This window comes from Trachurus japonicus, chromosome 15 (genome assembly GCF_045865225.1).
Source record: "Trachurus japonicus isolate A0001 chromosome 15, Traja_1.0".
Taxonomy (NCBI): Eukaryota; Metazoa; Chordata; class Actinopteri; order Carangiformes; family Carangidae; genus Trachurus; species Trachurus japonicus.
In genome coordinates, this window is record NC_140921.1 from 30,037,593 (window position 1) to 30,058,960 (window position 21,368).

Consider the following 21,368-nt stretch of genomic DNA (forward strand, 5'->3'; position numbering starts at 1 on the left):
TATGTACAGATGTACTCTATCTCAATGAATTAGAACAACATGGAAAAGCTCATTTATTTCAGTAGTTCAATTCAAACAGTAAAACTCTTATATATACTATATTATAATAGTAATGATTATGACTTGCATATAATGAAAACCTAAAATTCTGCAATCTCCAAAACTAGAATATAGTGAATATATATATATTACCAGTATTACATATATTTCCTATGTTTCGTTTACAGTTAAAACAATCTCACCTCAGCTTTGAAGTCATAATAGTTGAGCTCTCGACAGTTGACACATGAGCTCAAACATCACTTGCACACTCCATTTTTCAGGTTGAACTACTTCCACTTTTCTGAGGAACATGCTAACTTTCTATTAAATGTATTTATTCTACTTCAAAATATCACTTTCAATAACAACCTTATTTCCCATGAGCCTCAGCATTACATTCTCAGTCACCCAACACTTAATGTTGACAGGCCTGATATGAATAACATTCACTCGTCCATTTAAAGTGTTCATAGCTGAAAGAGTAAACTGAGCCAGTTGATAACCAGGATCAGAGAGGTTAGTGGTCCTAGGGAGATACAGTTTTATTTGTATGGCACCGAGTCACCAATACAGTGGAAGGGCTCTTCTAAAAGCCAGTATGTTACTATATAAATAAAGTTTTAACTCTGAACATGCAGGAAGATGCATGACCCAAGCACAGCTCAGTGGTTCAGTCATGAATTTTCCACTGAGGAAAATAATAAGTTATTCATCACAACATTTTAAAGACTTGAATGCAGCTTTAAATAAAAACTTTATTTATAACAACAATTACAAATACAAAATCTCACTGATATGTTATCAGTTCTCCATACTTCAGGTTTCACCAGCCACTGAATTCCACACTGACAGGATGATGAACAACATTAACATGGAAGATATTTTCTATGTTCAACCAACAGTTGGGAGTGGGAGTAACATGAGCACTGTAGTCTGACTCTTTATCTTACGATTGTTCTTATAAAAAGAAATGAAAGTGACTGTTGCTGTGCTAACTTTCCAAAGTAGTGAAATCTTGTCAGTGATATTTTGAACCCCTGTGCTGTGGCTGAAAACTCCAAACTGTTTTGAGTCTCGTTCTCGCTGGTTGTTGTACAGATGATTTGTGGCTGCTTGTGTAAAAATACCTATGTATATTTGTTGAAATATAATATCTAATGTACGGGGTGGAGATCTGGAGGTGAAGTGGCTCCGCCCTCTAACTGCCTTCATCACCATCTTCCAGCAGGAACTCACTGATCTCCTCCCTCATCTGTGACCTGCAAAAACACAACACAACACAACACAAGAAATAAAAGAGATATTCCGTCTCTTCTCTCTGAGCGATGGAGCGTCTTGCAGGTGAGCACAGCTGACATCACAGCTCAGTCTGTTGAGCACCGATGTGTTTGGTGATGCTGTCAGATGAAGAGGTTAGAAGATCATCAATGAAGCAAACAGACTCCTCACCTCCTGTGTCTCCTCTGAGCCTCTGACAGGATGTACTGAGGGAGACGCTCCACTGACGACTAGGAGGAAAACACAAAGCAGCTCAGACAGGCCTGTAATGTCACATCTGTTACTTCTCACTTGAAAAATGTGAAAACATGCAGGAGATTGAGACTAATCGTATCCAGTTTTATATCTAGACGGGATTTTGCAAAAGTTTAGAATTGAGGATGTTCCTGTGTTTTCCACTCACCATGTCTCTGACGGTCAGCTGACAGCTGTAACACAGCAGCCTCTTCAGCTCGCTGCTCTCTGGCTCCCTGGGACAACCACAGCACAGGAAACAGTGGTTAGGTTACTGTAGGTTGACCTTATTTTGATTTCCAAAAGAAGAGGACACTCTGCCTCCAGATACTTAAAGGGATAGTTCAAAAATAAAATTCAAATTTCACTCATTATCTACTCACCCTCATGTCGACTAAGAGCTGTGAGAATTTTCAGAGTCCTCCGTGCCTTCTCTGAGTTACGGGGGGGTCCGCGCAGCAGTATTTGTCCATATAATGGTTATGAATGGATACCACTTTTCTTCGTCCAAAAAACATCCAAATACCTCCATGCTGCTCGTCTGTAATGTCCCTCTTGTATTGAAGCCCCAACATGAGAAATTGTTCCGCGAGATTTGCACTGACACAGGAAGAGCAGTGAACTGAGACACTGGGAGCTTCCGCTACAAACAAGCTTAAAATATAGACTTATTTAATTTCTCATGTCGGGGCTTCAATACAAGAGGGACATTACAGACGAGCACTATGGAGGTATTTGGATGTTTTTTGGTGTGTCTTTTTGGACGAAGAAAGTTGGTATCCATTGACAACCATTATATGGACAAATACTGCTGCGCGGACCCCCCGTAACTCAGAGAAGGCACGACTCTGAAAATTCTCACAGCTCTTAGTCGACATGAGGGTGAGTAGATAATGAGTGAAATTTGAATTCTGACTGCACCTGAATGCAACACCAGTGCCTCCGTCCTTCCTCACACTACACAGTGGTGACAGTTTTAACAGGCCGAGCCCACAGCTCCGCTGAGTTTCTATGGTTACCTACGGTCACGCTGCCACTCAATGTAAAAAATGGCGATGCAACATGGCCGCCTCGGTTCGGTGCGTCGCCCACTTATGTATTTGTAACGACTTGTAACAACTCATTCTAAGGTACCAGAAAGCTTTCATTTGTAGGCCAGTGTGATTCCACTTCAGTGAAATACATATAAGCAATATTTGATTTTTTCTAATAAAAAGCCAAATAAGTTACACACTGGGGCTTTAAACCTAAAAAAAGTCTATGATATCTTCAGTTAAACTCAAAGATGACTGAGGACAATCATCAATAAATCATCATGGATTCTCATTGTCCTTCACAGTTGTGATCATCAGCAGCTGAGCCCCCGTCCTGTTTAAAACCCACGTGTTTGGAATTAGCTTGTTGACAACACAGTGTCTGTGTTGTGTCTGTGTGAGTCCCTCATTACCACAGATTAATCACGGCCCAAATTAAGAGACATAAATCCCTCAGCACTCACTTGGCAGCCGAGCAGCAGCCTCCTCCTCGCTCTGCTCTCCCACAATCCTCTGCTCCTCCAGAGGAGCAGCACTGTCCCGCGGGAGCAGCCGGTCCGCGCTCCACTGCAGCTTTAATACAAACAGAGGAAAAAGGTTTTATGAAGAGGTGAGTGTTGAAACGCCCCCTGCAGAGGATCGCTGCCCTCACACAAATACCACCAGACTGGCATACTGTTGGATTCAAATACAAAGTCATAACCAACACCAATGTTCATAAAAGATACTGATCTGTATTCTGGACTGGAGGAGAAACGTGGACTGTACCTGGGTTTGGTATCGGAGTCTCAGTCCTGGTGGCTCCTGAAGATTTCTTCTGGGAGAGCTGCTCTGAGGTCAGCGTGGACTGAAAGGCTGAGGCGTTCTCTGACAGAAGAGACGGAGACAAAGGAAGAGAGTTTAGGTACATGTTTTAGTTTAATTATTGGGTCAGTCAGGAATGAGGGATGGTAAGAATATCTTTAAAACTGTTTTAAAAGCATCAGATTTGTTACAGTGTATATTTTGTATTCATGTTGGTTTGAAGTCATTTAAAACCCTTTTTTGAAGAGTTTTTTTAAAAGACTTAAATGATGAATATGAAATATTTGATCCACCTACAGTGGATCTAAGTATACTTAGAGAAATATACTTTCTTCTGAAAACAATTAATTGATTTTTGATTTTTGTTGCTCCATTTCTGTATTAAAATGTTGATGCATTTTGTAAACACTGAGCAGGACCTATCCTACAACTACAGCTTCTTTACTAAATAATGCAACAAATGATGTCAAATTTGTCAAGAAACAGTAAAGTGAATTACATTTATTCAACTTTTTTTAAAAATTATTATTTATTTATTTTTTTAGGGGGGGGGGGTGGCAGTAGGGATAGACGGGAAATGGGGAGGCAGAGAGAGGGAGAATGACACGCAGCAAAGAGCACACTGGGGGATTCGAACCGGGGCCAGCTACAGTGAGGACTTTTGCCTCTGTATATGGGGTGTACAGAAGAGGATTAGGGCCACTGTGGGGAAAAAAGTGAGTTCTGACTTTTCTCAGAACTCTGACTTTTTTGGGGGGTTAAAAAAATTCTGAGATTAAAGTCAGAATTCTGAGATGAATCCTAATCCTCCTCCGCCTGCTCAACCCACTGAGCTACTTTATTTTCCTGCATACAGTCAGATTTTTATGAAAAATACCAGTTAAACCACTTGACACTGGGATCACATTATTGAGCCTTTTGCTGTGTTTAAAGCCTGTCTGTCTGTCCTGACCTCTGTGCTCTCCAGCTGAAGCTCCTAGTGGACTACCGCTCACCTGTCAGAGCCCTAGAGCTCTACATGTGTGTGTGTGTGTGTGTGTGTGTGTATATATATATATATATATATAAGACAGAGAGGGAGTGGTTCCTCGCAGCACTCACCAACAGCAGTGTCCAGGGCACACAGACACAGCAGACACCTGTCGGCCTGCTGGGCTGTGGAGTTCTTGCAGGCTGTCTGCAGCTTCTCACTGGTCCTACAGGACACACAGCAGCTCTGGGATCAGCTCATGCTTCCAAAACACGGTACACACTCTGTTTCTGTAACCTCCAACGTCCATTCTATGCAGTGAAGGAGAGCTGGAGGTGGAGGTGTGTAGACGGTGTGTAGACAGTGTGTAGACGGTGTGTAGACGGTGTGTAGACGGTGTGTAGACGGTGTGTAGACGGTGTGTAGACGGTGTGTAGGCGGTGTGTAGACGGTGTGTAGGCGGTGTGTAGACGGTGTGTAGGCGGTGTGTAGGCGGTGTGTAGACGGTGTGTAGACGGTGCCACTGACCTGTAGATGGTGCTGACGGTGGAGGGGAAGTCCGCCTGCAGCTTGGTGACGAAGCTCTCCGTCAGACGCTGGATACTGGCTTTATCTGTTGTCTGTGGAGCACGCACACACACACACACACTTTGTCTGATGGTTGGAGTTTTATGTATGTTTGTATGTGAATATATTGTTATTCTATTATTTATTTTTAGTTACGGTCTTGGTATATGTATGTTTATATGTTTATTTGAAAATGTCTGTATGCTTGTATACATTTGTGTTTCCTGTTTGTAGTGACAGACACATGTTGATCTGCACCTGCTTTCCATTCAAACATAAGTGTAATATGAGCGGACTGATGCAGTAACAGAGTGAGTATATGGTATAGACTAACTTGTTTCCCAAATTTATTAAGTATTGGTGCCTGGGAACAGATAATCAATCAGACTCACTTGCTTCAGAATTTTTAAATATGCTTAACTGTATGAATTTTATCCAGCATGTAACCCAACCTACACACAATAGAGGCCACACGTTAGATCTCATTATAACTCATGGCCTTTCTGCCAACATTTCCTCTATTGTGGATATAGGTATCTCTGATCATTATTGTGTTTTTTTTAATGTCAGTGGTTTTAACCAGGAAAACATTTCAGAAAAAACTGTAGGGAAGCGCTATCTTACTCCTGAAGTGACTGCAAATTTTATAAATATTTTACAAGACACTCCTTCCAACGTTTTACCTTCTTCTTGTGATTTTGTTGACCATTTTAACAGTAAACTTAAGTCAACGCTTGAAAAAGTTGCCCCACTAAAAGTAAGAAAGATCAAATCTAAACCAAACCCTCCCTGGAAAGATGAAATTATCAAACAGCTAAAGAGAGAATGTCGTATAGCTGAACGGAAATGGAGAAAAAGTAATTTAACTATTCACTACCAAATTTTCCATGAACAGCTAATCACCTATAACAAGGCCATTAAACATGCAAGACAGTCCTACTTTTCAAATTTGATCAACAACAACCGAGGCAACCCTAAGATACTATTCTCAACCATCGACCGTCTCATCAACCCTGTTTTGGACAATATTAATAACTTACCATCGAGTGAGCGATGTGAGGAATTTGCAGTCCATTTCAGTGACAAAATCGACAATATTAGATTGGCTCTAGTTCAACAGCAGCCAGCAAACATAGCCAAGAATCTGCACTTAGAGCTCGTCTTTGCATGTGGGGAAACACTAGAAAGTTTTGTCCTGGTTGATGCTGAAATCCTTGGTAAAGTTGTTTCACAACTAAAACCCTCAACCTGCTTTTTAGATCCCATTCCCACCTCCTTTTTTAAAATGGTCTATGACTTTTTAGCTGAGGATTTATTGACCATTGTAAATTATTCCCTTCAGATGGGTGTTTTTCCTACTGCTTCCAAGACCGCGCTGGTTAAGCCCCTTCTGAAGAGGAATGGTTTAGATGTTTTAGACCCTAACAATTACAGACCAGTATCCAATCTGCCATTTTTAAGTAAGATTTTAGAGAAACTTGTTTTTAAACAGTTGAATACTTTTATCATGTCCAAAGGTATCCACGAGAAACTCCAGTCTGGTTTTAGAGCTAACCATAGTACTGAGACTGCACTAGTTAAAGTTGTAAATGACCTCAGATGCAACCTGGACATGAGGAAGCTGTCAGTCCTGGTTTTATTAGATTTGAGTGCAGCTTTCGACACTGTTGACCATGGAATACTTTTAGATCGACTTTTTAGCTTGGTTGGCATATCTGGTACTGTTTTAACTGGTTTAAATCCTATCTTAACAACAGAGAATTCTTTGTAACTTTTAATGAATATTCATCTAGGAGCTATAAATTGAATTGCGGTGTCCCCCAAGGATCAATTTTGGGTCCGCTCCTTTTTAACCTTTACATGCTGCCACTTGGCGATGTCATCAGGAGACACGGCATTGATTTCCACAGTTATGCGGATGATACGCAGCTTTACATTGCCGTGTCTCCTGATGATACAGGGCCAATTGATGCCCTTTTTAAGTGCATTTTAGACATTAAGTCATGGATGGCAGAAAATTTTTTACAGCTCAACCAGGACAAAGCGGAGGTACTGGTTATCGGTCCTGAAGCACTGAGAGAAAAACTGAATTTTAAACTGGAAGCACTGTCTCTTAACCCATCAGAGAATGTTAAGAACCTAGGCGTGGTCTTCGACTCAAACTTAACCTTTGAACGCCACATCAGACAAACCACTAAGAACGGTTTTTACCATCTTAAAAATATTGCTAAAGTGCGTCCATTTCCCGAGCCAACACAGAGACACTAATCCATGCTTTTATTACCTGTAGGATTGATTATTGCAATGCTCTTCTTTCCGGTCTTCCTAAAAAGAATATTGAACCGTTACAACTACTCCAAAACTCAGCTGCACGACTGCTAACGAAGACCAGAAAGAGAGCTCACATTACACCGATTTTAAAGTCCCTGCATTGGTTACCTGTGTGCTTCAGGATCGATTTTAAGATTCTTTTACTGGTTTTTAAAGCTCTTAGTGGTCTTAGTCCTTCCTATCTGTCAGATTTGCTTTTAACTTATGAGCCATCCAGAACTCTCAGGTCTTCAGATAGAGGCCTTTTATTAATACCTAAAGTCAGAACCAAAACTCATGGTGAAGCAGCCTTTTGTCATTACGGCCCACGACTGTGGAACAGCCTTCCTGAAGACCTGAGAGCAGCTGCAAATGTGGACATTTTTAAGAGCAGAGTTAAAACACACCTTTTTAGCTTGGCTTTTGATTAGATTTTACTTATAGGTTTTACTATTTTATTAGTTTTCCTATCATTTTATTGCATTTATCGATTTTTACTGTTTATTAAATTTTTATTTATTTATTATTATTTTATTTTATTTTGTTCTGTATTCATTTTTTACTTTTAATCTTTTTAGTCTTAGCATATTTACGGTATAATTTTAGTTATTTTTTATCATTTCATTTAATTATTTTGTTTTATCCAGTCCCTAGTGTTTCCTCACGGCAAATTGTAGAGTAAGATAGCGCTTCAGTTGCCTTCCTTTAAAGCTTTATAAAGTGTGTGAGTGTGTTGTGGGTGTGTGTGTGTGTGTGTGTGTGTGTGTGCGCACGCGTGTATCTGCGTTACTTTGGGTTTTTATTTTTGCTTTGTTTTGTCTGCTTTTATCATGTAAAGCACTTTGTGCTACATATCTTTTGTATGAAAAGTGCTCTATAAATAAAGTCTGATTGATTGATTGATTGATGTTCATCTTCTGATACGAGTGCCCAGTTGTCATGGTAACAACAATCAAACAATCATGAATCCCTGCTGATCTCACCTTAGTGTCCAGGCCTGGGATGAAAACAGAGGGAACTCTGAACATGTGGTTGTAGTAGCCTATTTCCTTGGCTGAGTAGTCCCTCATTGGTCGCACTAGTATGATGTCACCGTACCTGGAGTCTGAGAAACCCTGTACACACACACACACACACACACACACACACACACACACACACACACACCCACACACACACACACACACACACACACACACACACACACAGTTGTGTTTATCTCTCTCTATTGTTCATCTGTGCAGACACACCAAGGGGGCAGTTGTCGGTCTGAGGAGTGAAGCTCACTTCCGTGTTCAACAAACTGCAATCCCCTGGGCTGTCGCTGGGGGCTGGCTCCAGAAGGGAGCAACTCCAATTGAGCCCCATGTTAAAATAGCCGATTTTACAGCTTTAAAAAACATATTTACAGCCTGGTACATTTTATTTTTTTGGTCTCATCCGATAGTTTCTACCCCCGCACACACTCTGAGGGGGGTGAATTTTTTTTAAACTCTACCGTTTTACTATTATTAGGTTTAAAGTTCTGGCCAATCAGGGCGCGGAACCGTTGAGTGACAGGTCCGGAGACCGCTGCTTCGAGGCCAGTGGGCGGACTCTCGGCCGGCCAACGGCCGCACCGCTCCAAATATGGCAAGTAGAATCCAACATGGCGCGGCTCAAACCCCCGTAGTAGAGACACAAAACAGACTCCCCCAAACCAATGGGTGACGTCACGGTGCTACGTCCATTCTTTTTACAGTCTATGACACACACACACACACACACACCGTGTCCTGGGCCAGCTGTGCTCCTCTGCCCAGTGAGATGCTGGTCAGCAGCTTCACAGCCACTCTGGTGCAGTTGTCTCCCAGCATCACTTTGCTGTATCCCTCAGTGCGAGCTGTGTGCACCAGCAGATGATGCCTGTGGAGAGACACACAGTGAGGTGGTGGGGGGGGGGGGGGGCAGGGGGGCTGAGACTGAGAGAACTGATAACACTGACTGAGCCTGAGTTTTTATCACAGAATAAATCTGAAAGCTGAACATCAATGGGACATGTTGTTATCTACATCCACTCACTTCACAGTCAGAGGTGAAGCCAGAGCGGCAGCAGCAGTGTGTGTGTGTGGGTGGACGTGTTTTTCTTTGTTTGTTTGGTGGTGGTGGGGGTATTTATTGATTATCACTATAAGCCAGTGTTTTTCAACCTTGGGGTTGGGACCCCATGCGGGGTCACCAAGAATTCAAATGGGGTCGCCTGAAATGTCTAGTAATTGATTAAAAAAAATTACTGGTAAATATGTATTTTTTCACAAATTATTATATATTTTTTAAATTATAATTTAAAACACCAGGGTTTCCCGCAGCGCTTTCCTGTTAAGGCGGAGCTGCCGCCTAAACTAACGTCGTAAAAAAAAAAAAATGTAGCGATATTCGCCGCCGCCGCCGCCCCCCGCCCCGTCAGACGATGGCCGCATCCTCTCACACACATACACACCACAGAGAAGCGCGCATGCATAACAGCAGCGCGTGTTTTAAACAACTGTATTCTCACTTTCTCTAACATAAATCGAGTTCAAATAAAATGCAGCATAGTAGTGGCGTAGTGGTTAGAGCGGGCGCCCCATGTGTAGAGGCACAGTCCTCGCTGCAGTCGGCCCTGGTTCGAGTCCCGTTTCCTGTCTGTCTCAACTGTACTATCCATAAAGGCCTAAATGCCCAAAAAATATACTTACAAAAAAAAAAATCTGAACTGGCGCATCTTAATTGATGTCAAATCACACATTTCTGGGTCGCCAGAAACTCTATTAGTGCGGTGTGTAATGTCGTGCTTTTTTTATTTGAATGGGGAATACTACTACTGGGGAATGTTAGTGTGTGTGTGGCTGTGTGAGTAGAGGTGTGTGAGTGAGGAGGGATCTCATGGATGGGTTGGTGTGAGTTTGTATGTGTGAGTGTGGGTGGAACAGCAAAGGGATGAGGTGTGTGTGGTCGGGGATGTGAGTGGTGTAGTAGGGGGCATCCCATTTGATGTATTTGTGCGTTGGCTATATGTTTTTTATTGTGTGTAGCGGCAAATATCTGTTTATTGTCTGTATCTGTGTCTTTATCTCTCAATTGCCCAAGACCAATTCCTCCACTCTAGGAGACGATAAAGGCCCATCTTAATCTTAATCTTAATCTTAATCTTAATCTCTCTTCGCCTCCTCTGTATCTGATCGTGTGGTTTGATGTCAGGAGAGCAGAGTGTAAAGCTGCTGTGATTGGTTTTATCAGGATGTACATGGAGCCCTCCTCAGTCCTCTGCCTGACCTGAGTGATAACCTGCAGCGCGTCACTTGCTCAGGGTTGTCCATCCCTGCTGCAAAAGCAGGTGCGTGTTGGACTCAATGAAACTGTCAGTGTCGTCAAAATGGTCTGGTCCTGACAGGTCCTGGTCCTGGTTGTGAACAGAGAGGAGTCAAATGCTGCTGCTGCTGCTGCCGTTTTCATCAGGACACTTTATTCTCTAAGCTGCTTTGTAGGCGCAAAAGTGATGATACTACGCTGAGGCTGCCAGACAGCACGTCACCACACTGAACTAGTACAGATCCATGTGAGAAACACATTTAAAGGGATAGTAGCATTTTTTTTTAAGTGTGGTTGTATGATCTACAAATAGCCCCTATGTTTCACATTTAATTGCAGTACAGTAATGACTCTCTGCAATTCGATTTGTTCACAGCGTTGTGCAAAGAAAAAACATAATAGCCCTACAACGGAGATTTACAACACTCTTTGGTACAACTTTACATAAACGGGCCTATTTTCGCGGCCTAAACCGAAGAGTCTACCTGAAAAAAATGTACACAGTTCCATTGCCCTACTGTATCTTAATTTTTTTCCAGCCTGACAAAGTGCAGGAAAACACAGATTGTTTATTTGGACTGTCCAATACCAACTACTGATCGGCGGGCGGCTAACCTTACTGGGCGGAGTTTGATACGTGAATTAATTCACAGTGCTATCTCCCAACATTTATACAACCCCAGTTTAAACAGATTTTGAAACTAGTTCAACTATCCCTTGTATGTAATGACTCAAGCAATGAAATGAGGACTCAATTAGTTTTAGGGAAAGACTATTCAGTATAGTTCACTTTGACTGACATGACATAAACAAATGAAATGTTGTAAAACAGCAGAGTGTGTATGAAAGCAACTGAAACATGTTTCAAAAGCAAATCTGCATATTGGGACACCTCAAAGGAGAAACTGCCCCCTAGCTGGCCGTGGACAAAGACTACATTTGTGGAGGTTGAACTAAAAGTTATGATTAACTTTCATAAACTGCCCTTTTAAGAATACCAAAGCGACTGATGTATTGTATCTCTTCGCCTCAAAAGCCTGATTAGTCACCTTTGGATGTCAGAGGAGAGCAGCTTGTAAGGATCGTGAATTGGTTTTATCATGGAATGAGCAACGGGGCCCTCCTCAGTCCTCTGCCTGACCTGAGTGTGCCCCCCCAACAATGTGCATCCCCTGTGGCTTGGCGGATTAGTCAATAAATCATCTGCTGCAGCAGATGTTGGTTTAGGAGTTATGAAATTGGCCGTTTTCGTCTGGTCCTGGTCCTGGTCCTGGTCCTGGTCCTGGCAAAAAAACCCTGGTCCTGGACATTAGGTCCTGACCCTGGTCCTGGCCTGTGGCGTCAAAGTAGGAGCATCTGCTGGGTCCTTAAAAACCAAAATGTTTGAAACTGATCCACCGCTGATTGTACACCTCCACCAATGTTGCCGCTTCTGTCACCACAATAGACAATTCTTGTGAAATCCAGAACCTGAGAGGAGACACATTTAAAGGGATAGTAGCATTTTTTTTAAAGTGGGGGCGCTACCCACATGATCTAGAAATAGCCCCGTTGCTTTATTGCAGTAGAACGCACGATCCTTACAAGCTCTACCTCGTTGTAAACGCCAGCCCATAATCAGCCCTGCCCAGAGATTTACAATACATACAGTGTTGTGAACAGACCCAAAAGAAACGGCAGTTTATATTATCATTCATTTATTCACGCATTACAAGGGTTTTACTGCCACGGCCATACACAGTTCGCATTTTCACTATAATATAAATATTTCCAGCCCTTCAAAGTGCAGGAAAAACACAGTTTTTTATTTGGACCTCACCTAACACTGCTGATCGCGGCGCTAAAGGATTTCATGCTTGGTTAGGGGCTACAAAGTGAACAACTCCACTTTAGCTAATCCGCCCCACTATTAAGAATAAAAACTAGGGGCGGTGTTTAGTTCAGTTGGTAGAGCACCTGCCCCATGTATTGAGGCTATAGTCCTCACTGTAGGCGACCCCGGTTCAAATCCCACACCGAGCGGTCCTATCCTGTGTGTCATTCCGCCCTCTCTGCCTCCCATTTCCTGTCTCTCTCTCGACTGTCCTGTACATTAAAAGGCAAAAAAGGCCCAAAAAATACTTTTAAAAAAAGAATAAAAACTAGAATCAGCTCCTCATGGTCGTATATCTGCTCCACTCAGACTATTTTCTGACTGTATTCTTGTTTATCAAGAGTTATCAAGTGTTTTGTGAGGTCACACTGCCCTTGACTTTTGTGTAATTAGCTTGTCCTAACGTACTAATGAATGTTTCCGCTTAATATGATGGGATTTCCTTGAGAGTTCTCGAGATATTTCTATTTAAAGGGATAAAGGGACATTTAGAGTTTAATTTAAAGGGACATTTTGGCAAATTGGCCCATTGCCATAATCCCTAGAGTCTTAGGTGTAGGTTCGTTAACTTTACAGTTTTTCTCGATTGTTTACACACAATTTTTGGTACTTGAGACACAAAGGCCTCAACATCTAACTCATGCACCAACTCCCTTGACCAAATCTGCTAAACTACAAGCACAATTCCTGCTTTACACTCAATTTGCAGTTCTATAACACACTTTTTTCAAAACACTACACACAATTCTCTCCATTTGGCACAATTTTCATGAAGAAAATCTCTTGTGTTCATGAGTAACACACTGTTATTCAAAATTCTAAAGTTAGTTTCCCTACTATTCACACTGACTCATCACATGGGTAAACACCTGTCACACAGTTTTACAATTAGCAATCAGAGCTTTAGCAAACAAGGGCAACACAACAGTGATGGACTGACACCAAAAAGAGAGAAACCAAACGGAGAGAGAGGCCACACAACACAAACACACATACATATACAGTATATAGCAGTGATCATAATGATGATGACAAAAGAAAATGCATTGATCACCAAAATTGCATGTTGATAGAGGGATTCGAACCTAGACTAGAACAAGTCTTTGACTACAAAGAGTGCTGCTCTACTAGGTGAGCCACATGTTCCAGTAGTCTCTTATCCCATCAAAATTATGTGTTCAGTCTTTCAAAATTGTTCGGCCGTAAACCAGCTGACCCCGACTGACTCTTTTTTTTTGTCTTTTGTGGTCAGATCAGCACGGCTGCATCGTCACACGACCACCTCGGTCGCGTCTTCATGCATTTCATTTGTTACCGTGTATTTGAGTGTTCTGAGTATCAAAACAATATTCTAAAATTTACAACACATTTATATATGTACTGTCTGTAGTTACAGTAAAAAACAAAAACCTAAGTCATTATGATGAATGGAGTAGAAGTGTTTTCCATTCATCATAGTGTTTTACACTGAGCACATCAGTGTTCAACTGGTTGTTATAAATGTCTAGTCATATGATGGTTTGTGTGTGTCATTTGAGACTAAAATAGCATTTTGAGAAGAAATAACATTGTTTTGAATGTAAAGTTTCATTTTGCAGGAGAAGTGAGGGGTTTTGCCCATTGTGTGTGTTTTTTTGGATTTGTGTGTAGAGTTCTGAGAGTATGAGGCATGCTTTCAGAAAATGTGTGTAAACAATCGAGAAAAACTGTAATTGTCGGTGCAAGCTATTTTCAGAACGGCGGAGCAGATCCACGAGCTGCTCAGAGCTACGCTACGGAGGCTCATGGGATTTCTTGGTTTTCCTCATCAAACTCATCAAATACACAATCCAACAACTCCAAAAAGGTAAATTCATGCAAAACAGCTGATGTGTGTTCCCGTCTGGGACAGTTTTTCGGCAAGCAGTCTCTGCATTTGCCTCTAAAACAACTCTGGCTGGTAACGTTGTGTTATTATCTCAGTGTGGTGAATGTGCAGGTCACAACTTGTCCACCAGAGCGTTTTGGAGTTGTTGGATTGTGTATTTGATGAGTTTGATGAGGGAAACCAAGAAATGCCATTAGTCTCCGTAGCGTAGCTCTGAGCAGCTCGTGGATCTGCTCCACCGTTCTAAAAATAGCTTGCACCAACAATGTACCTACTCCTAAAACTACATGGATTATGGCAATGGGCCAATTTGCCAAAGTGTTGACCTATCCCTTTAATACTATATCATACACACAGAAAATCATGTTTTACGTGATCACACTGACCTTTAGCCACCAAAATCTAATAATTTTGTCTTAGTGTCCCTGTGAATTTATGTGACAAATTTGATTCCAACAAAACATTACTGAGATACTATGTCCAGTTTGTCCACATCTGGACGGATGGATGGACTGATAACCCAGGTCGTCTCTGTCTGCTGACTGCTGACTCACCTGTTCCAGAGGCACCATGTGGAAGGGGAACCCTGTAGCTGTGAACAGCGCCTGCAGCTCTGCCCCCGTCCTCCGCCTCTCCTCCACAGACTGACCTACAGCTCCACCCTCTGGGAACAATCACACACACACATACAGTCAGTGGAAAATGTTTCGGCCTGGTTATGAAAATGAATGCGCTGAGCTGAAGAGTAATGAGCTCCATTTAATTTACCGTCGATGTAAATGATGCCAGGTAAGAACCTCAGCTTCTTGTGAGCATTCTGACTCAGACCCTGAGGAAGAGAAAGGTTTTCCATTTAATTAATGACACTGAAGCTAAGACCGATTTGCACTGTGTTTCCAGTTACTGTATTAGAATTTCAACAGATTAGCAATAGACACAAGAATTTGAAGCAGCATTTTCATTATAACATTCAGGAAACAGGGCCAGCATTTGGTCCATTAGTAAGAATCATCCATTCTTCCACTTACAGTAGATCAGCGGAAGCTTTTGGGAATTTTAGGGTGTTAGACAGTGGTTCCCAACCTTTTTTGGCTCGTGACCCCATTTTGACATCACAAATTTCTGGTGGCCATCAATCAAGATGCGCCAGCTCAGATATTTTTATATTAGGCGTGGGAGAAAAAAATCGATTCACATAAATATTGCGTTATTTTTTTTGACGATTTTTAAATTGAAATTTTTTTTTTTTTACATATATATTGTGCAATGTGCATTTGTTCGCCTTTTATACATACAGAGAGTCCAGGTTTTGAGAAGGGTTTAAGTTCACTTTATAATGGAGTATGTTAATTTATAGGCTCCTACAGTATTTGTCTGCAGATAAATGTTAAAATGTAGCAGTTAACCTCAGTCTATAGCTCATTGTGTCAGAAAGGTTCCAGAAGCCTGTTTTTTCTTCTTTTATGCAGTCCAGGCTTTTGAAAAGATAGTAAACATACAGTATATTGCTGCTGAATAAACCTTAAAAACTGAGTCGACATGAAGGTGAGTAGATAATGAGTGAAATTTGAATTTTGGGTGAACTATCCCTTTAAGAAGAAAGGTCATGGGGACATTAAAGCAGAACTATGCAAGTCGGCCGGAAATAGCTCGCTCCTTCGTTGGTTTCTCTTTTTTTCCCTCTCCGGAGCTCCCCCACAGTTCTGGGAGGCACATGTCACTGTCGTACAAAAAAAAAAACTCGCCGCGTCACCTCCTCCACCCCCCCTACACGTGCTTGTGTTTACTGCTGTTTGCTAAGCCCTGCTAACACCGAGCTAACGCTATGCTAACACAGAGCTAACGCTAATACAGCCACACACAGGCACAAAGACACAGACATACACACACAGGAATAAAGGTTCCAAAACGCGAAGGTGTGTGTGTGTGTGTCATGATGTATTACATTATCTTATAAAAGACCCATGGTGTGTGTATCTGTGTTAGCATTAGCTCCCCGTTAGCCACAAGCTGAACTTCATCAGTAAACATTTCATGTTTCCATGGTTTCCTCCGACTTTCCGAACTCAAACCAATCACGATTCGTGACATGCATGACATCATATGCGTTCTTATCTCGTACTGCCGTAAGGCAGTTTCTCGCGATACTTCTATCCATTGACGAGATTTGTAACACCGAGACGGACGACTGATCTTGCAAGTGCGGTTTTCAGCCAGTGGGGGGGGTGAGCGCATTGGCCTAGACCCCATTCACTTCATAACAGGTCACTCAACCATCACAGTGACTCTGAGCCACAATAATTACAGCCCAAATCCTGCATAGTTCTGCTTTAATGTAAAAAGTATTTATTTTCTGACTGTATCCACAGCTATCTACTCCCATGTAAACCATTCTAGATGGTCCAGCATGCAGCAGAACAATCCACCTAAACACTGTGATCAGGACTTTGACAGTAAAACATGTGAACTGCAGAAACAAGTTTCCATGGTGATTACACAGATAAACTGAGTACTATTAAAGTCCTCATAGGCAATATAGAACGTCTCTGGTACTGTGTACAATATATCTTATGGTTGCACTGATCATCGTCATCATTTGGTTTGTATTATTTTTTTCTACATAGTTTTATATGATTTATTCTACACCTCTTGATATTGATGCTGCTGCCTATGTGTTTTTATTTGCCCTATGGGGATAAATAAAGTCTTTCGAAATTGACATTGAGAGACAAACACCAGACCTCTTGGACTTGACTGAGCATGGAAGAGGATGAAGGACCTCCGGACACAGCCAGCAACACCTACCAACAGAGAGGACACAGACAGTTAATGGAGCTGCTACAAATACAGACACATGTATTTATTAATTTGTTTATTTGAATGGGACAGAGCACATTAATGTGGACAGAAGAACATGTAAATATGCCGGATTATAGCAGGATGCTAGTTTCCGTCCGTAGTGCCAATAACATAAAAACTGTTCAAAACAATACAACATTTACACATAATTTAAAAAAGTAAACACAAAAGGCAACAATAACAATGAAAAACACATTGTGAGACACAAGTTATAGGTCATTTATAAAGTGACTGTGGATAATGAAGTGGTTCACAGGTATAGGAGGCCCATAAGAGTTTTGTTTTGGGTAATAAAGTGTGAGGTGTGTGAGGAGATAAACACCAGCTGACCTTCTCTCCAGGGAAGATGATCCTGTTTTTACCCAGCATGGCTCTGAACTTGTGGATGAAGTATTCCTTGAAGCAGCTCCTGACACACAGACAGACGAACATTATTATTATTGAACAATGGCCCAGCTCCCCCTAAATAACCCCAAACCTATGGACAGTCACTTTGCACTACAACATTTTGCACAACAACTTATTTAGTTGTATTTTGTATATATATTTTATTTTATTCTTTTATATAGTATGTGTATTTATAGTATATGCATATTTCCCTTTTGTATATAGTATATGCATATTTTTTGCAGTAGTATATTTTAATTCATTCTTTTTTATTTTATATTATTTAAATTCTTAATTCTCTAAATTCTTATTCTATTCTATTTTTTGTACTTTTATGTTTGCACTTGACACCAAGACAAGTTCCTCGTGCTGTAAACTGACCTTTACTGCTCTTGGCAATAAAACAGTTCTGATTCTGATTCTGATTCTGAGTCAGTAAAACACAGTGTTCTCATCTCCTCTCCACAGGTCAGGTGTGTTTTCATGTACGTGCTCCTTCCACGAACACAAACTACTTAAAAAGTCTGTGAATATTCTCATTTGTCCAGGTCATCGTTATCCCCAAAGAAATTTAAGTCAGAAGCAACTGGACTTGGTTATTTGTCTAGGAAGACGTTTCACCTCTCATCCAAGAGGCTTCATCAGTTCATATACGCATCTGACCAGGCTGGGACTGGCCCAAAGAAAAGTCACCTTCACTTTTTTAAGTACCATTGATGCAGCTCAATACTTCCTGCCTCACGCTGAAAAGCCTTCCAGATGTTCAACAGACATACTTCCTCTCTTTTTTTTTTATTGTGAAACATCTGCAGCAATAGTAGCAGCTGATGATAACCATGTGAAAGTCACTGACAATAAGAACTGATCCACAATAATGCTCATTTTAAAAGGAACAACCCCTATCAACTGAGTGGTGCTGATTAAATCACATGATGGTGAACATCTGAATTTGTTTGATAATCAACAGGCAGACATGGAGCATGTGGATTATTATTATTATCATTATTAGAATAATATTCTCCTAATCTAAGCCCTTTTTAATCATTGTGATTCACTGTTGCTGACATTTATGGTTCAATAAGACAACATCAGGATGGTCTCAGTACACAGTGACTAAAGTTTGGGCACCCCTGGTGGAAATGTCTGTTAAAAGAATAGTTCACCCAAAATTCAAATTGCACTCATTATCTCCTCCCCCTCATGTGGACTAAGGGCTGGGAGAAGTTTCAGAGTCCTCCGTGGCTTCTCTGAGTTACAGGGGGTCTCAGCGTAGCAGTGCATGTCCATATAACGGTTGCAAATGGATACCACTTTTCTTCATAACAAAAAGACACACCAAAAAACATCCAAATACCTACCTCGGCGTCAGTGCGCAAATCTCGTGAGATTTGGACGGACCAGGAAGAGGAGCTTCCGCTGCAAACAAGCTTGAAATATAGACTTATTTAATTTTTTTCGGAACAATTTCGCATTTCGGGGCTTCAATACAAGACGGACATTACATATGAGCAGCATGGAGGTATTTGGATGTTTTTTGGTGTGTCTTTTTGTTACGAAGAAAAGTGGTATCCATTTGCAACCGTCATATGGACATGCACTGCTACGCCGAGACCCCCTGTAACTCAGAGAAGCCACGGAGGACTCTGAAACTTCTCCCAGCCCTATGAGGGTGAGTAGATAATGAGTGCAATTTCAATTTTGAGTGAACTATCCCTTTAATGTGAACTGAGCTGAACTGTTCACAATAACAAAAACTTTCAGCAGGGGTTCCTAAACCACCTTCCTAAGCCATCAGGCCAGTTAGAGCAGTGGGCCTGTCTGCAGTGGGCCTCCTCAGCATCATGGATGTCTAACATGTTGTCTCACCTGCAGTACCTGTCTCCTGCTCTGATCACCACGGCAGCACTCGCCTCTTTGCATTTGACACATTTCTTGGAAACACTGATGAATAGGAAAAAAGAAGTGATATGTTACAAACAAATGCATTCACACTTCATGACATGTTTGTGTACTGACATTTAGACTGAGCAGGTTCAGTGCAGCATAGAGCCACATGGCTACAGAGCAGCAGTGATGGAGAGAGAGCATCACATCTGTTTTAATTCCACAGGTCTTCTCTCTTTTTTTTGGCTTTCTTGTTCAGATTGTAGGCCACTGTTACAGGAAGTGAGCCCACACAGTGAGGCCAGAGCCAGGTCGACCTGTTGGTTTGAACCTGAGTCCAGATCCCACAGCAGACCACAGATGACAGCTCCTCCATCATCTGGTCAGAGACCGACCAGCGTCTCCCTAGCCTGTCCCAGCTGACAGCGAGCTGTCCACTGTGTCTGCTGAGTGATCCGGGTACGACACCGGCTGCAGTGCGGGTCCGGGTCCGGGTCCGGGTCCGGGTCCAGGTGGAGCCTCGACCCTCCACTCTGATAACAACACATCTGGACATCTGGTCCTACCTGGGCGCCTCAGTGCGCTCCAGTCCGTCCTGGTAGTCTTCCTCCACTTGGCACATGGTGGAGCTGAGGACCAGCGGCTTCACTTCACACTTTGAGAAACAAACAACTTGACATCACATGTAGGAGTGTGTCGCTGTTTGATGACGGAGACGAGCTACTTCTTCTTCTTGATGTTTTATGGCGACTGGGAAACGATGCAGTGACACACTGCTGCCCCCCAGTGGTGGGTCGAGGTGGAAGCTCATCTCAGTCAGTCAGTGAAAGTCTGTCACCTCTCTGTCACCAAACCTAATTTTTCCATCACTTCCATTCGTCTTTCATCCTCCTGAGTACAACAGCTGGGAAAATAGATAACAACTTTAGAAAGCAGCATTACAACCTGAGGGTTTATCTGTGTATTTGTGGATGGTTAGAATTTTAAAAGGAGAAAAACTGGATAGATAGATAGATAGATAGATAGATAGATAGATAGATAGATAGATAGATAGATAGATAGATAGATAGATAGATAGATAGATAGATAGATAGATAGATAGATAGATAGATAGATAGATAGATAGATAGACAGACAGACAGACAATGGTATCATGAAAACAAAACACAAAACGATTCCTATGAAGAAATGGGAAACCAGATCCTGGACAGCCTCCTCATTGAGATCAGTTTAACTATGACACCGGGGGTGCAGATCCAATGTCAGGATTGGGGGGGGACACAAATGTGATTTTTAAAAATTTATTTATTATTTATTAGGGCCACGGGCCATCGCACCGGGCACAAAACTGCGCAAAATTTTTCGGCCGCCACTAGAGCAGCAGCGGCGGCGGCGGCCGGGCACCGGGGTCTGTGAAGCGGGTTCATGAAGCCTGGTTGTCCCGACATGATTCACTCACAACACTGCGGCTGTAACGTTATGTTGTGTGTGTTGTAGCCTACTTTTCACGGTTAAATTATCACCGCGACACACACACAGAGCGGCGAGTCAGTTAATACGCATGCGCAGAACGACCAGAATTAATTTTTAAAAGAATAAACGTTTACATGATAGAGGAATTAATTAATTCCGATTTAAAATAGGAATAAACCACCCACTTAATTCGGCTTAAATCCGAATTATATTTTCACTCGGAATTAAGTGTTTACATGATCTTTTTAAAGCGGAATTAACTTTAATTCAGAATTAAATGATTTTAATTCGGAATTAACCCTCTCATGTAAACGGGGCAAGTGACTCCAATACAAATATTTTCTGAGAGAAGCAGGACGGACCGATGTTTTAAAACTGCCAGCGTCTCCAAAATATTTACTGTCACGCTAACCCTTTTGCGAGACCAGTGCAGAGGCAGAAAATCGCTCTTTTTCT

The 21,368-nt window shown here is 41.8% G+C and overlaps 1 protein-coding gene across 1 annotated transcript; it reads right to left on the minus strand.

The window, feature by feature from the left end:
• Positions 1–954: 954 nt before the first annotated feature.
• ctu2 (cytosolic thiouridylase subunit 2 homolog (S. pombe)) lies at positions 955–20,164 on the minus strand. The gene is made up of 15 exons (XM_085799344.1): positions 20,006–20,164; positions 19,422–19,496; positions 17,499–17,577; positions 17,051–17,110; positions 15,078–15,138; positions 14,864–14,973; positions 9,009–9,194; positions 8,223–8,354; positions 4,891–4,982; positions 4,494–4,588; positions 3,357–3,455; positions 3,053–3,161; positions 1,724–1,790; positions 1,492–1,550; positions 955–1,301 (listed from the first exon to the last, which is right to left on the minus strand). Exons 1-15 carry the CDS (start codon positions 20,059–20,061, stop codon positions 1,241–1,243), a joined length of 1,341 nt encoding a protein of 446 aa, XP_085655470.1. The 5' UTR covers positions 20,062–20,164; the 3' UTR covers positions 955–1,240.
• Between the last annotated feature and the right edge of the window lie 1,204 nt (positions 20,165–21,368).

Excerpts from the sequence above, each read along its gene's own strand:
- ctu2 (XM_085799344.1), bottom strand. The coding sequence starts at position 20,061 with ATGTGCCAAGTGGAGGAAGACTACCAGGACGGACTGGAGCGCACTGAG. Across the intron at positions 17,111-17,498 it reads TCATCTTCCCTGGAGAGAAG|GTGTTGCTGGCTGTGTCCGG; the intron begins GTCAGCTGGTGT and ends CTCTGTTGGTAG. Across the intron at positions 3,456-4,493 it reads TGCCCTGGACACTGCTGTTG|AGAACGCCTCAGCCTTTCAG; the intron begins GTGAGTGCTGCG and ends CTCTTCTGTCAG.